Source organism: Haliaeetus albicilla, chromosome 8, assembly GCF_947461875.1.
Source record: "Haliaeetus albicilla chromosome 8, bHalAlb1.1, whole genome shotgun sequence".
NCBI lineage: Eukaryota > Metazoa > Chordata > Aves > Accipitriformes > Accipitridae > Haliaeetus > Haliaeetus albicilla.
Window position 1 is genome coordinate 7,735,018 of NC_091490.1, and position 12,380 is coordinate 7,747,397.

General features: G+C 37.9%; 1 protein-coding gene across 4 annotated transcripts in view; it reads left to right on the forward strand.

The window, feature by feature from the left end:
- Positions 1 to 11,463, forward strand: part of TTC39A (tetratricopeptide repeat domain 39A) — a 47,392-nt gene extending 35,929 nt beyond the window's left edge. For 3 of the 4 annotated variants that reach the window (XM_069788760.1, XM_069788759.1, XM_069788761.1), the window contains 6 exons: positions 812 to 903; positions 1,936 to 2,056; positions 4,391 to 4,502; positions 7,123 to 7,237; positions 7,943 to 8,059; positions 11,092 to 11,463. In XM_069788760.1, coding sequence (XP_069644861.1) covers positions 812 to 903; positions 1,936 to 2,056; positions 4,391 to 4,502; positions 7,123 to 7,237; positions 7,943 to 8,059; positions 11,092 to 11,212 — 678 coding nt within the window. In that variant the 3' untranslated portion in view covers positions 11,213 to 11,463. Of the gene's footprint in view, positions 1 to 811; positions 904 to 1,935; positions 2,057 to 2,156; positions 2,431 to 4,390; positions 4,503 to 7,122; positions 7,238 to 7,942; positions 8,060 to 11,091 lie in introns of those variants that run through there. The other variant, XM_069788762.1, reaches the window with a different exon arrangement.
- Positions 11,464 to 12,380: the final 917 nt, after the last annotated feature.

The following is a 12,380-nucleotide window of genomic DNA, read 5'->3' on the forward strand; positions in this document are numbered from 1 at the left end:
ACATGTATCCTTTTAAACTATGTGCAGAGTTTTATACTATATTACAGGAGTCTTAGAGAAGCAGAGAAGATCCTTCCTATTAATATGTAATCTACAGTGCAATGGAATAGTAGCAAACTAGTAACTACATGAGCTAAATGAAAGATGGTCACATATATGCACTGTTAGATTCCGGTATAAATAAATAATCACAGCTTAAATTATTCCAGAAAACTCCTGAAACTTATGGTTACTGTAGACTCCTTAAAGCAGTAATCAAGCACTCACCAACTGTTATTCTCTACTGTTGCAAGAGTTGTAATGTCATCTGCTGCTTTACTTTCCTTGGTTGCTGAATGTATGATTGCTCAGGAATCCCTGTGAAATCAGTACTTTCCATAATCTGAAATCGTGAAACCCTTCAAAAACTGTTTTCTAGAACCTAATATTTGAGATATGCTACCAAGTTGTGATTGGACACATAGACCATATAGTATTATTTTTTTCTCTGAGCATGAGCTTTTCATAGGTTTTCTAGCATGTATTCCTGAGAGTAATAAAAATTCACTTTACACAAGCATGACATTTATTCTCAGAATTTGGACATAAACTATAAGCTGATACAAAGTAAACAGACATACATGATAAAAAAAATTTTCTGTACTCCACTTTTTAAAATACTTATCTCCTGCGTAAAATTTTGTAAGATTACATTTGTTTGTGAACAAAAGCAGCAACTTCTTTCTCTTTGTTGCTGTTTTGTGCTTGATATCAATAACAGTGATGCTGTAAATTCATTTTTCTGCATATATATTTTTGATTGCAATTGCAGGCTACTTATATTTACATGAAAGCTGCTTATCTCAGTATGTTTGGACCAGATGACTGCAGTCCTTTTGGAGACAGCGAAGTTGAATTATTTAGGTAAAATTTGCTACTCCTGATTACAACAGTTTCCTGTCTTTTCACATCACAGTGTTGCGGGAAGAGAGGCAAAATTATTCATTGTACACTTGGAAGATCTGTGCAAATAGCATTGGATTGGTAAGAAATTGCAGAATGAAACATTCACTTAGACTAAAGTAGACCCTGAGTTCAGACAGCAGATTTCTCCTGGCCTGGAAATACTTTAGGGATAGGATATTAGGTCTACCAGCTGTACAGTGGCTGCTGCTGTTGCATGTAATATGCACATTCTTTTTCAGTTGTTTCCTTTAATCAAAATGGCATGTGAGATATGAAAACCTTCAATGGATTATGCTACAAGATGTGTGCCTCCTTAGTGGAGACATCAGTACAACTTGATTCTTGGGTTTTGAGTCTGAGAGGAATATGAAATAGTTAAATGTGCAAGTGAATATATGCATTATTAACACAGTGAGTTAACCTGATTGTAATGCTTAAGCTCAGAAAAACCTAAACCTTGCTGGGGCAAAGAAAATTGATTACTTTGGTTTTTACAATTTTTGTATAAAATCTAAATATCACTTTTTTATGTGTTTTTACAATATATTGATACTTTCAGGCTTTCTATATCTTATATAAACATTACAAGCAGATTCACTGGGTTTGGGATCCATTACGAGGTGAATAGGTTTGGTCTTTGGGAGAACGGGAGGAACACTGACAAAAGCTTGCTTGCCTCTTTCTTAGCCTGTGAAGAAAGATGGGCACTTTATGAGTTAGGTTAATCATTATTATTCCGTGGGTGGGGAAGAGTCCCTCTTCCTCCTGCTTGATTAAAGAGGAAGCCTAGAGATATATGTGCCCTGCATAAAGACAGCTTTTATGAATATGTATTGCTCAGCTTCCCCAGAGGTAGCTATAGCTCAGTGTGTAACAGCTTTTTTAAGTTCTCATTGGTTTGATTTTTTTTTTTTTTTTTTAAGTTTGAATGGTTTTTTTCCCAGAGGTTCACAGAGGAAAAATTCCTTACATTTTCCTTTAAACTTTCAGGATTGTTCCCAGTTTGAAACTGAAAATTGCAGGGAAATCTCTGCCTACAGAAAAGTTTGCAATTCGGAAAGCTCGACGATATCTTTCTTCAAACCCCATTCCTTTGCCTGTTCCACCTTTGGTAAGTTAGAAATATCCCTGCCCCCACCCCCACCTCCCTTACTAACTTTTTTTTTAATTTACGGAAATAAAAACGAGATAATTAGAATAGTATCTTTCCATGTTTCTAAGGTAAAACCTCTGCAGGAGACTGGAATGTTCCCAAAGCAAAGCCAAATGAATGCAAGGAATGCTGTAAAACTGGGGCATGCACCAGCCACAGGGAACTAAGCCAGTTGTTTGTGACACGTAAATGTGTTGCATGTGTAACTCATTATTCCAGCTATAGACTAGCATGCTCCTAACAGCTTTCTTTTGATTCCCTTTTGAGGAACTTTGCCCTAGGTCTCTTCTGTCATGTGTCATTTACTGAGACTACTAAAAGAAGACTTTAAGGTACAAGTTATGAGGGGGGGGGGGGGAAATCAAGGAAACAATGCGAGAATTGGGGACTGCATGTAAGCATCTATTTAATGTGCCTCTGAATGTTTGCAATTTGGTGCTCTCCAGGGCAACTCATGGGTGCTGGGTTGAAACAACCAAATCCTTTAGCCACTCCAGAAAACCATTGCATACGGTTTATTTTTTTTTTTTATTTTTTTTATTTTCTCTTTTGGCCTGTAATGCTGGCCAGTTCCCTGTGGCCAGATGAGAACAGCTGCATAAGGCACCCATTGCCTCACTCATGGTGCACTTACAAAAATCTGTCTGCAAAGAACACCTAAAAGAACATAAAAGGATTTTGAGTCCACAGGTTTGCCAAGTGCAGTGGTGTTAACATTTGCAGTGCTTTGAGCTGTTGTGTGTGAGAAACAGATGGATGATTAGTAAATACTCTTTAAGAAAATGCCTGAACAAGGAGAGGCTCTTGGAGACACCAGTGAGTAGTCATTTCTCAGCCCACCAGCTGGGTATGTGACACAGTGCCTTTTGAAGAAATATAGATGTTACAGCATAGCGTGAGTATTCACTAGAGGCCACTTCCACTAAGCCTTAAGACTGAAATGAGAGAAATAATTAGGTTACTTTGTGCCTTTCAGGTTTCAGAGATTGTAGAGAGTAAGAAATGCACACGCCTGGGGTTTGGCTAGGCTATTCGAATGGGATTTTAGCAGAACAGGTAGTAAGAGCTCTCCTTGGAGTCGCCGGGCACTGCGTCCTTTGTTTCTGCTGCAGTTGCATTTCTGAGGCAGCAGATGCCGTAGCTGAACAGATAAAAGCACTCTGAGGATGTGGAATTGGGTGCAGAATCTTATCTCTAGGATTTTTTTTTTTTTTTTTTTCACTGTGAAGGGACTTGCTGAGAGGAGTGAGTCCTCAAGCAAGTCTTAGCTCAGGGATTTAGCCTAGAATAACTGTAGTTTGAATACTTCTGTTTCAAAACCGTGTTAACAAATCTGCACCACATACAGTAAGCTCAGCACAGGTTTTCTAATCAATAGAGACCAGATGGTGAAAGCAACAGTGATTGGGGTTAACATGCTGTTTCATCTATTCTAGCCTGACAGCTTTTTGTACTATGGTTCCAGAACTCAGTTATTCCATACAGAAGTTTTATCAAAAAGCTTTAAATTATCAAATACAGACTCGGTCTTAGAATAAATAACTTGTCATGAGGACCAGTCGTAAGTCTATATAATATTTCCATCTTGAACTTTGTGATTGCTAGTGGCAATGGGCACATTTGGTCTGGTGATATACTCTAAGAGAGAACCCCAATAACAAATAGGAATTAAACCAATAGTTCTTAATAGAATTTAAGAACAGTTGAATAAGAAATAAGTTACTTTCTGTGGGAACATCAAACAAACCTGAGGAATTTAAAGGATTTACAGTTTGGCTCTAAAATTCTGTTGGTTTGTTTGAAGTTTGGCGTAAATGTTAGGGGGTTTTGGTTTGCCTTTTGTTTTATTTTATTGTCCTGAGACTTCATATTTTTTTCTATGGTAGCAATACATTGTAGTTATTTATAGTTATTACTGCCCCGGCTAGGATAGAACTGAAAAACAAGAGACCTTAATCAAGGGACAGTCAGCCATGTGCCATGAATGTTTTAAGTCTGTTTGTTCTGTTGGTACTCGCCTTCATCTATAAGTGAGATTGTGTTTGCATTCTGTTCAAGCTATCCTCCTTGCATTGTGTGTAGTAAATGGCTCTTCAGTTGTCTTCCAGGGCTAATTTGTTCTGAAACCAATGTAACAAGTTTTCAGTTGCAATGAAAATATGCTTTGACAAAATGACTGTTTATTTAAGGAATCTGTAACTTTTTCATCATACAGGGATAAACTAAAGTATTTGCTAACTCCATTTATCTAGTAGTGTAATTAATGATGCTGTCATTTCTCCCTGACCCTAGGAAATGATGTATATCTGGAATGGCTATGCTGTAATTGGAAAATGTCCCAACTTAACAGAAGGCATGTTAGAAACTTTAATTGAAGCAGAAGAAGCATTGGCAAGAAGTTCAGGTAATCAGTGATACAGTTTAAGCAGGTATTTTACAGTGCAATAGCTAAAGATATTATCTGTAAATAAAGAGAGACACTCATTAGTAAAGTTAATCTGATCATAGAAGGAACACAGATAATGAAACATAAACTGTTTATGCAGATAAGAATAATTTTCCTTTTTAATATAGCAATAACTTACAATAGTAGCAAGTGATTTTCCATCCACAGATGTGTATTAGGAATAGTTTATGACATGTATTAAAAGACTGTTTATTTTGCTAGATCAAAATCAGCATATGCATTGACTTGATTGCTTGGATCTTGAAGCTTTGTTGTCCTCAGATACTGGATTTTAGTTTTGAAGGATAAATAGAAGGAAAAAAGTTGGTCTTCTGTTTTAGAAGTGCTGTCAACTTATGATGTGACCTTGGGCTGAGTGGTATTTGTGTGTCAACAGTATGCTGTAGAAAGCTGGGACATCAGGGGTGGGCTTCCTTTGCACTATGAATGACCCTAAGGCAGTATTCAACTGGAACAGGTTCTGCTACCACATCTTCTGTCAGTCTCTTAATTAGCCATCCGTGAGAAAGTTGAATTGATGTTTATTTCTTGCCAATCTTTCCCAACTCCTATGGGAGTGCAACCAGTCTGCACAGCTTTTCTCACAAAGTTTTTCTTACCAAATATTTGATCTTATTATTATATACTACCTTCCTGCAAAAAGATCAAGCCCCTGTTGACAAAGGAATATGGGCTAAATCACTGCATTGCAGTCTTTTCTAGGACCTTGGTCTTCCTGTGCACACTGTGTTACACAAGATTTGAAATAGTTGCTTGAAAGACTGGCTAAAGCTATCTCCTTTTTAACTGATTGAAAAAGAGAATGGAAAAATATTTTCAGTGAAGGTGACATCTTAGAAGAAGGCTTTTGACCCTTTCACCTTCTGTGTCACCCATTTTGTTACATTATTTTGAATAAGTGAGTTATTTCTCTGTTCTCTTTTTATCTTAGTTGGTAAATTGTGGATAAAGCTGGCTTTTTGCAGGGATTCATAGAAGCTGATTCATGTTTATAAAACACTGTGAGGATATGTAAATGAAAAGTGGGATATATTTTAAATACGCCAACAATTTAAAGTATTACCTGTTCCAAATAGAGATTTGCTGTTTCCAGGCATCATGCTTTCCTTGAGCTTTCCTGTCAGTGTTTGGGGCTAAACTATTGTATTTTCAAGTATTTTCTCTTTATTACTGTTAGATGCAACAATCTAACCCTATAAAATTATGAATTTGAAGATGTGCTCCTAGCAGCATTATACCATGTGAGGTGTAAAAGGAAGTCTGTTAGTGGAAGTAACATCTAGAAATACAATTATGTATATCAGATTTGCATCTAGGATCGGTCCCTAAATGTTTGCTTGTACAATCCAGGGCAGTTTGTAGGATGTGTTATAGGAGGAAGAAATACATGGCATGTGAACATGTTCTTGGGACAGATGTCCAGAAGAGACAACTGATCTGCTTTTTTTTTTTTTTTTTATTCTTATGAAATAACTCTTCTGTGGCCCTGAGTCATCTCACTGTGCACATACTTAGTGTGTCAACTTTTGTCCTCTTCCCTGTTCCTTCTAAGTTAGTTTGCTGCATAGTCTTCAGGCATCTTCCCTGCGATTTGCTTTGGTGACATATGTATTTAGGGGCCTCTGTGGGACTTAGCAGTAGAAGTGACTCCAGTTGTAGGATCAAGGCCTCCAACTGCATAGTCCAAAGGGAAGCAGCTGTTTCATGCTGTATGTGTCAGCATTTAATCAGCTGGAGTGGCAGAGGAAGAACCAGGTAAGGTTTGGAGTAGTGAAAACAGGGTGACATTCAATAGCATGAGATGCAGTATCAGACATTTTGCAGAAATTCTTTTTAGTTAGTATTTCATGAATTGGAAATGAGCAAGCAAGCTGAAGATTTTGCTTGTAAACTTTAAGCTGCCTATGAAAAAGCCAGATGTTTTCTTTGAAAAGTATTATGCAAAAAATTTCTGATGGAGGGTGTTGATAGTAATGACTTTGAACTAGGCACTGGTAAGGCTGGTAAGGCTCTGGGTACTCAGAAGTATAAACTCAAAAGAGGTGAAAAGAAGGTATGGTAAGAAGATGAGGGTATCTGAGGTGCGGGTAGCAAAGTCTGGCATATTTTTGTTTAGCCAAACAAAAGTGCTAAAATGCTGGCATACGAATAGGTCATGTGACTAGAAGTCAAGGAAGGAGAAGAGCTATACATACTAAAGGGCAATAAAGGCATAAGGTTAAGAGATTATAAATTGGATCTTGATATTTCCAAAGTGGACACCTTAAATCAGTTTTTAGTTGTCAGAACAATACGATTGTGGAATAGCCTTTCAGTGGGAGTAGGGAGGGAAAGAACAGCCCAACAATTTTTAGACAAAGTTTGATCAGTTTATGAAAAGGATGATGTGTGTTTGTGTCTGCATTAAATGAACTAAATTGACCAGTTAGTTCCTTCCATTCTGTGTTCCCGTAAATGGATTGTGCTCACACCTACCTGTATAAAAGCTTCCCTACAGATAGGAAAGTTTTTGCTGCTCTAGAGTTTTCTAAAATGTGCCATTTACTTCATCTTGCAGCTACAGAATTACTAGCAGATGACCAGTGCGTGATAAAACTGTTAAAGGGCTTATGCCTCAAGCATTTGGGCAAGATCTCAGAAGCAGAAGACCATTTTAATTACATCTATTTAAAGTAAGTTTTCATACCTGGCATATAGGAGAGCTCTTGAATTTCTCAGTAACCATTCATTTCAAGTAAGAGGAGATGCAACCGTGATGTGAATAGAAGGGAGAGGACTGCTGTATATTTAGTATTTATTTCAGTTGCTTTGATATCAAGGAATTGTAATTTTAATTGCCAGTGTTGTTAGCCACATATGGAAGAAGAATTGCAAATCTGTGCTTTTCAGATATAGTCCCCCAAAAAAGAAGAAAATAAGCACGTAAAATTTTTGAGATACCACTTCCTTTTTCTTGCTCCCTTCCTCTTACCAGTCATGAACAAGCTGTACCCAAAAGGCCAAATGCAGTCTGCAGAGACAGGTGGCAGCATGATTATACTTGGAACTTCTATACATCATGCAGTGAATGGCATCTCTTTTTGTCAGTTCACATGGATAGCGCTCATAATACTGTCATCGTTTCTAATACTTCCCTCATAATAAAGGCAATATTTTGTAATCTTGAGAAATAACGTACTGTGTAGGATGGTTACGCAAAATGTACTTTTAATAACCTGGAAGGTAGCTTTGGATAGAGAACATGACAAGTGTTGTAATAGAGATTGATTGCTCCTTCTGATCTTAGCTAATCTCCTGTTTATTTGTGTTTGGAGCTGTTAAATGAGGGAAACAATATATCATTTCAAGATCTTGAGGCTATTTCTTTTCCAATGCAGTGAGAAGAAGATAAAATATGACCATTATCTAATTCCAAATGCCTTGCTGGAGCTGGCGATACTGTATCTAGACCAGGGCAGAAGAGAAGAAGCAATAAAACTACTGGAAAAAGCAAAGTAAGCAAATGAAAAGCCTGTGCTGATGTCCGATGGGTCAGTATGGTATTTTACTGGTTAGTGGGAAGCAGAAACATTTCATTAATATCATGGAAACTCATTTCATTTTTTCAGTGGAAGCACGCCTGCCTTGGTTTTGGTTTGGAACTTTCTAGTGGTAGACATTATCTGATCGTTCAGTCTGTGACTTACCCATCCGTTCTGCTAAGAGCAAAAAAATTTTAAAGATGTTAATAGGAATGTCAAAGGCTTCCATAAGAAATAATCCATGTGTAACAAAATGTAATAATCTTTGTAGTCTATTTACTTATTCATAAAAGATGTATTAATTAAATCAAAGCTCTGTGTTACGGCTAAAATAGCATTACTCAAATTGATAGCTAGCAGTGCTGTTTTCTTTCCTTGATGAAGTACATTTAAGATAAGGCTTCAGGTTGTATTTAGTATCTTTGTATTGTTTCATCTGAAAGGCAACTGAAACACCTGCTTTTACTATTTTGTGCGATTCATTTTTCTAGCAAAGTAGGTTTATCAGGAATAGTTGGACTTGATCTTGTATGTTCTTTATTATAAAATTAACAAAATACTGGGTTTGCCTCTGTCCGAGCCTTTACTTCTCTGCTGAGCCAAAATTTCTTGGGGGAGGGAGGGGAGGGAATCCAAACCAAACAACCCTCGCCCTCTTCAAGCATCCTGCAGCAGGGTAGTTCACCTCTCTGCCTGGATCCTGAATGAGTCCAGATGTCTGCATCTTTCCAAGTGCAGAGAGTCACACCAGTCAGTGCCGCAGGTGTGAGCAGCTACAAAACTGATGTCTGGCCCCAAGTTTCAAAGAGGTCAGAGTTTTTATTATGAGCTTTTGTCCGAGTCGGTCCACTACGCAAGACAGAGTGGTTAATCAGCTACCGAAGATTGTGCCAAAAGCCTGTCAACACAAAAATTAAAATATGCAATTCTTAATCTCCTATGCTTCTGAGCCTGGTTCTCTGTAGATTCATGGAAGATATTAAGAGGAGCAAAAATTGCATTGGCAAAATGCAATGGAAAGCGTTTCAGCTGGTTTCACAGTCCTCAAAGCACGCCTCTCCTCCTGTCCTCATTTCCTTTGTTCAAATCTCTGAAGAAGAGATCTAGAAATTAATGATTCAGAGGTTCTCATTCCATCTGGTACTTCTATCGCTTGCTGCTCAGCCATTGCACTTTTCCCCTGATAGCTGTGTGTGGCTCATGCCACAGGCCCCCTCGAGGGAAGGTGTTAGGCTTAAAGAGGAGCACCAGCAGACAGCAGCTCTTAAAAATTTGTTGTTACCCAGTGTATGAATAGCTAATACTCAGACTTGCTATGCTCAAAGAACTTATGGACACTGTAATGATATGCAAAAAAAAACCCCACCACAAACCCCCCCGCCTTGTTTCAGTCAGTCATAATAAAAAGTGCAGTCCTTACATTTCCACCTGTAGCTGTTAAGCTGCATTAAAATGCTCAGGGTTTATAAGTTTTCAGCTAAAAATGCTCAATGTCTCTGCAGCCACTAGAGGGAGAAGGCGTTGTCCGTGGTGGGTGTCAGGACTGCAGAATTATGTTTGCACTTGGCAGGAGCGCAGACGAGCGCTTGGCTTGTGCATGACGCTTGATTTATTTGACCTAAATCCACATACTGCTGCTGGCTTGAATGTTTCAGCTCTGGGAGAAAGAGCAGAATGAGATGATAAACAGCTTTGGCATGGTCATGTATGGAAATATTTCTATTTCTATTTGTATGACTGTGAACTACAAGCAAGAGTAGCAGCCTACTGATGAGAAATACAGTATCTGCATGACAAAATCTACTTAATATAGAGAAAAAACTCCAGAGAGTTTCAGATCAGCATACAGCAGAACCCAGTCACCTCCTTTTCTCAGTCAGCCTCTTGGGTGTTGCATACATAAAATTACAAGCTGGTGTAGGATGGGAGTGGAATTCCTTGTTTTTATAAACTGCCATAGTAACAGATACCATGCTTCCATGCTTGATTTGAATTACTAATTTTGAACTGAAATGCTTTTAAGGTACACAGACTGTTTAATACTTAATGTTATGTTTCTGTAAAGATGACAAATACCTTCTAAAAGAAAATTAGCATGGTATAATCCTCTTTGGTATCTGGATTCTGTATCCATCCTGCGGGAGCTGACATGTTAATTCCTATTAAGTAGGATCTGCACTTCCTATGTGGTCCTAGGGGCAAATTTTCTTTTTTTATATAAGCTTTTCCATGAAAATACAGATTCTTTTAATGTTTCTGTAACTCTTTAGGGCGTGACATACCTACTGGAGACTATAGGCAGATGACACTGCTGAGTCAGCCATTAGATGTTTGTGGGGGAAGTCCTGCCAGTCTTTCCCTGGGCTGGTGAATTACTCCTTGAAAGCTGATACAGAGTCTCCTGTGTGCCCACTTTCTCTTTGCAAGCTTCTAGGACAACAAATTGTCTGGCCTGATTTCCTACACACAGTACACATCATTGACAACCATAGGATGGAGACAGGGTGTTTCCCTCTTCTGGTTCAGGATAGCTTCTCTCTCTCTCTTTCTCCCCCCCCGCCCTACTTTCTTGAAATGTGTCTGCTGAATTAAGATGAGTCTATCTTATTAACATTATATAAAAAAATCCTGAAAATGTTTGTATTCAAATTTGTCACTTATACTTTGAGAGAGGAAAAACAATCTCATTTCTGAATGTAAACTAAGTGGATGTTACAGATATTTAATATGGACTCAATATTTTGACGGAGTGGACCAGATTCAATTTCTTATTAAGCTATATTTTTCTGGTAATTGCCAGACAGTGGAACTACAAATAAAGAACAAAGAGCTGCATTGTTTGGCTAGGAACACATGCCTTGTATTTTAGAGTAGGCAACAAAGGAGCTTGTGAAGAAAGGTTTTTTTGCTGTCTACAGTTGTTTTGCTTAGAAAAATAATATAAAGATAATTTGAAAATGTTTTAAATATATATATTCATCAGAGTGGTTCTGCTTTTGTTTTAGACAAAACTACAAGAATTACTCCATGGAAACAAGAACACATTTCAGAATTCAAGCTGCCCTGCACCAAGCCAAATCCGCCCCAGAAAATGGAATGCACTCTGGAGCCTCGGCAGTGTCGTAACTTTTTCTTCTTTGATGTCCTGTTTGTTGCAAACTTTGGTGCAGAAAATTACTGACACTTAAGAATTATTTTTCCTTCTCTTTCAAGTCAGTGAGAAACCAAATCATTTGAGATTTTAAAGGTGAGGCATAAAACGTTAATCTAATGTAATAACATGGCAAAAACCTCTCAAACCAACCATAACCCTGAAAAATATTGTTTTTCCAACAGTGGCTTTTTGAATACTTACATCTGTGTAATTCATTTTTCAATCGTGTGCCTTTTTCTTGCGTTCGCAACATTTACTAAGCAAGTTACAACATAAAAGGGAACAATTGGAAAAAAACAAACAACATAACTTTAAAGATTCACGGATTTAATCTCAGTTAGCTTAAATGTTTGTTTGAATTCATACTGCTAGCAGTTGAGAAGGAATCATCACTTTTTCCAAGTACCTACTTAGTTGAAATGATGTGAGAAAATCTCGGTGTGCAAGAAACACTGCAGGGAGGAGCTCTGAATCCTGCGCATTTCTAGTTATGCATGGAAAGCTTCTCTTTACCAGCTTTCACTAGTCACATTTTTGCTTCTATAAGAAACTTGCTGGTGAAAAAAATGGTCTCCCTTCTGCAAGTATCTTGACTTTTCTTAATATTTTTTTTCTTAATTTGGTTTTCATGTCAATTCTGCTGCTCGTAGCAGCTGAATGATTTACCAAGGATTTGGTGGCGGGGTGAAGGTGATGACAGTATAAACCTGCATCCCTTCTTTGACAAGTTTAAAGATGGGAGGTTCTTAGGAAACAGTTTTTTCATCAGAACGAACATGATCTGAAGTTTATATTCAATTTAAAGCACAAGTCCTTGAAGGTCACTTAAGAAACAGCAATATTGCACTGGCTGCACAGCAATACACGAGTTATTGTGACAGTCGATTCCTTCTTAAAACGATTGTTCTTAGGTTTGCCTAACTTGAGATGTCTATGTTTAAAGAGATTGTACGGCAGTGTTTCCTGTGTTAAGAAGCTGGGGTTGGAGCAGGCTCCCTTGGCAAAGTGCTCTGCTTTTCACAAAAGAGGGTCATTTATCTTTTTGCTCTTTATTGATCTTTTGGGGGAATTTCTGTGTAACGGGCTTTAAGAATAGAGCAATGAGCTAGGTCTGCTTTCCAATGCCGTCTGCCATAGAAT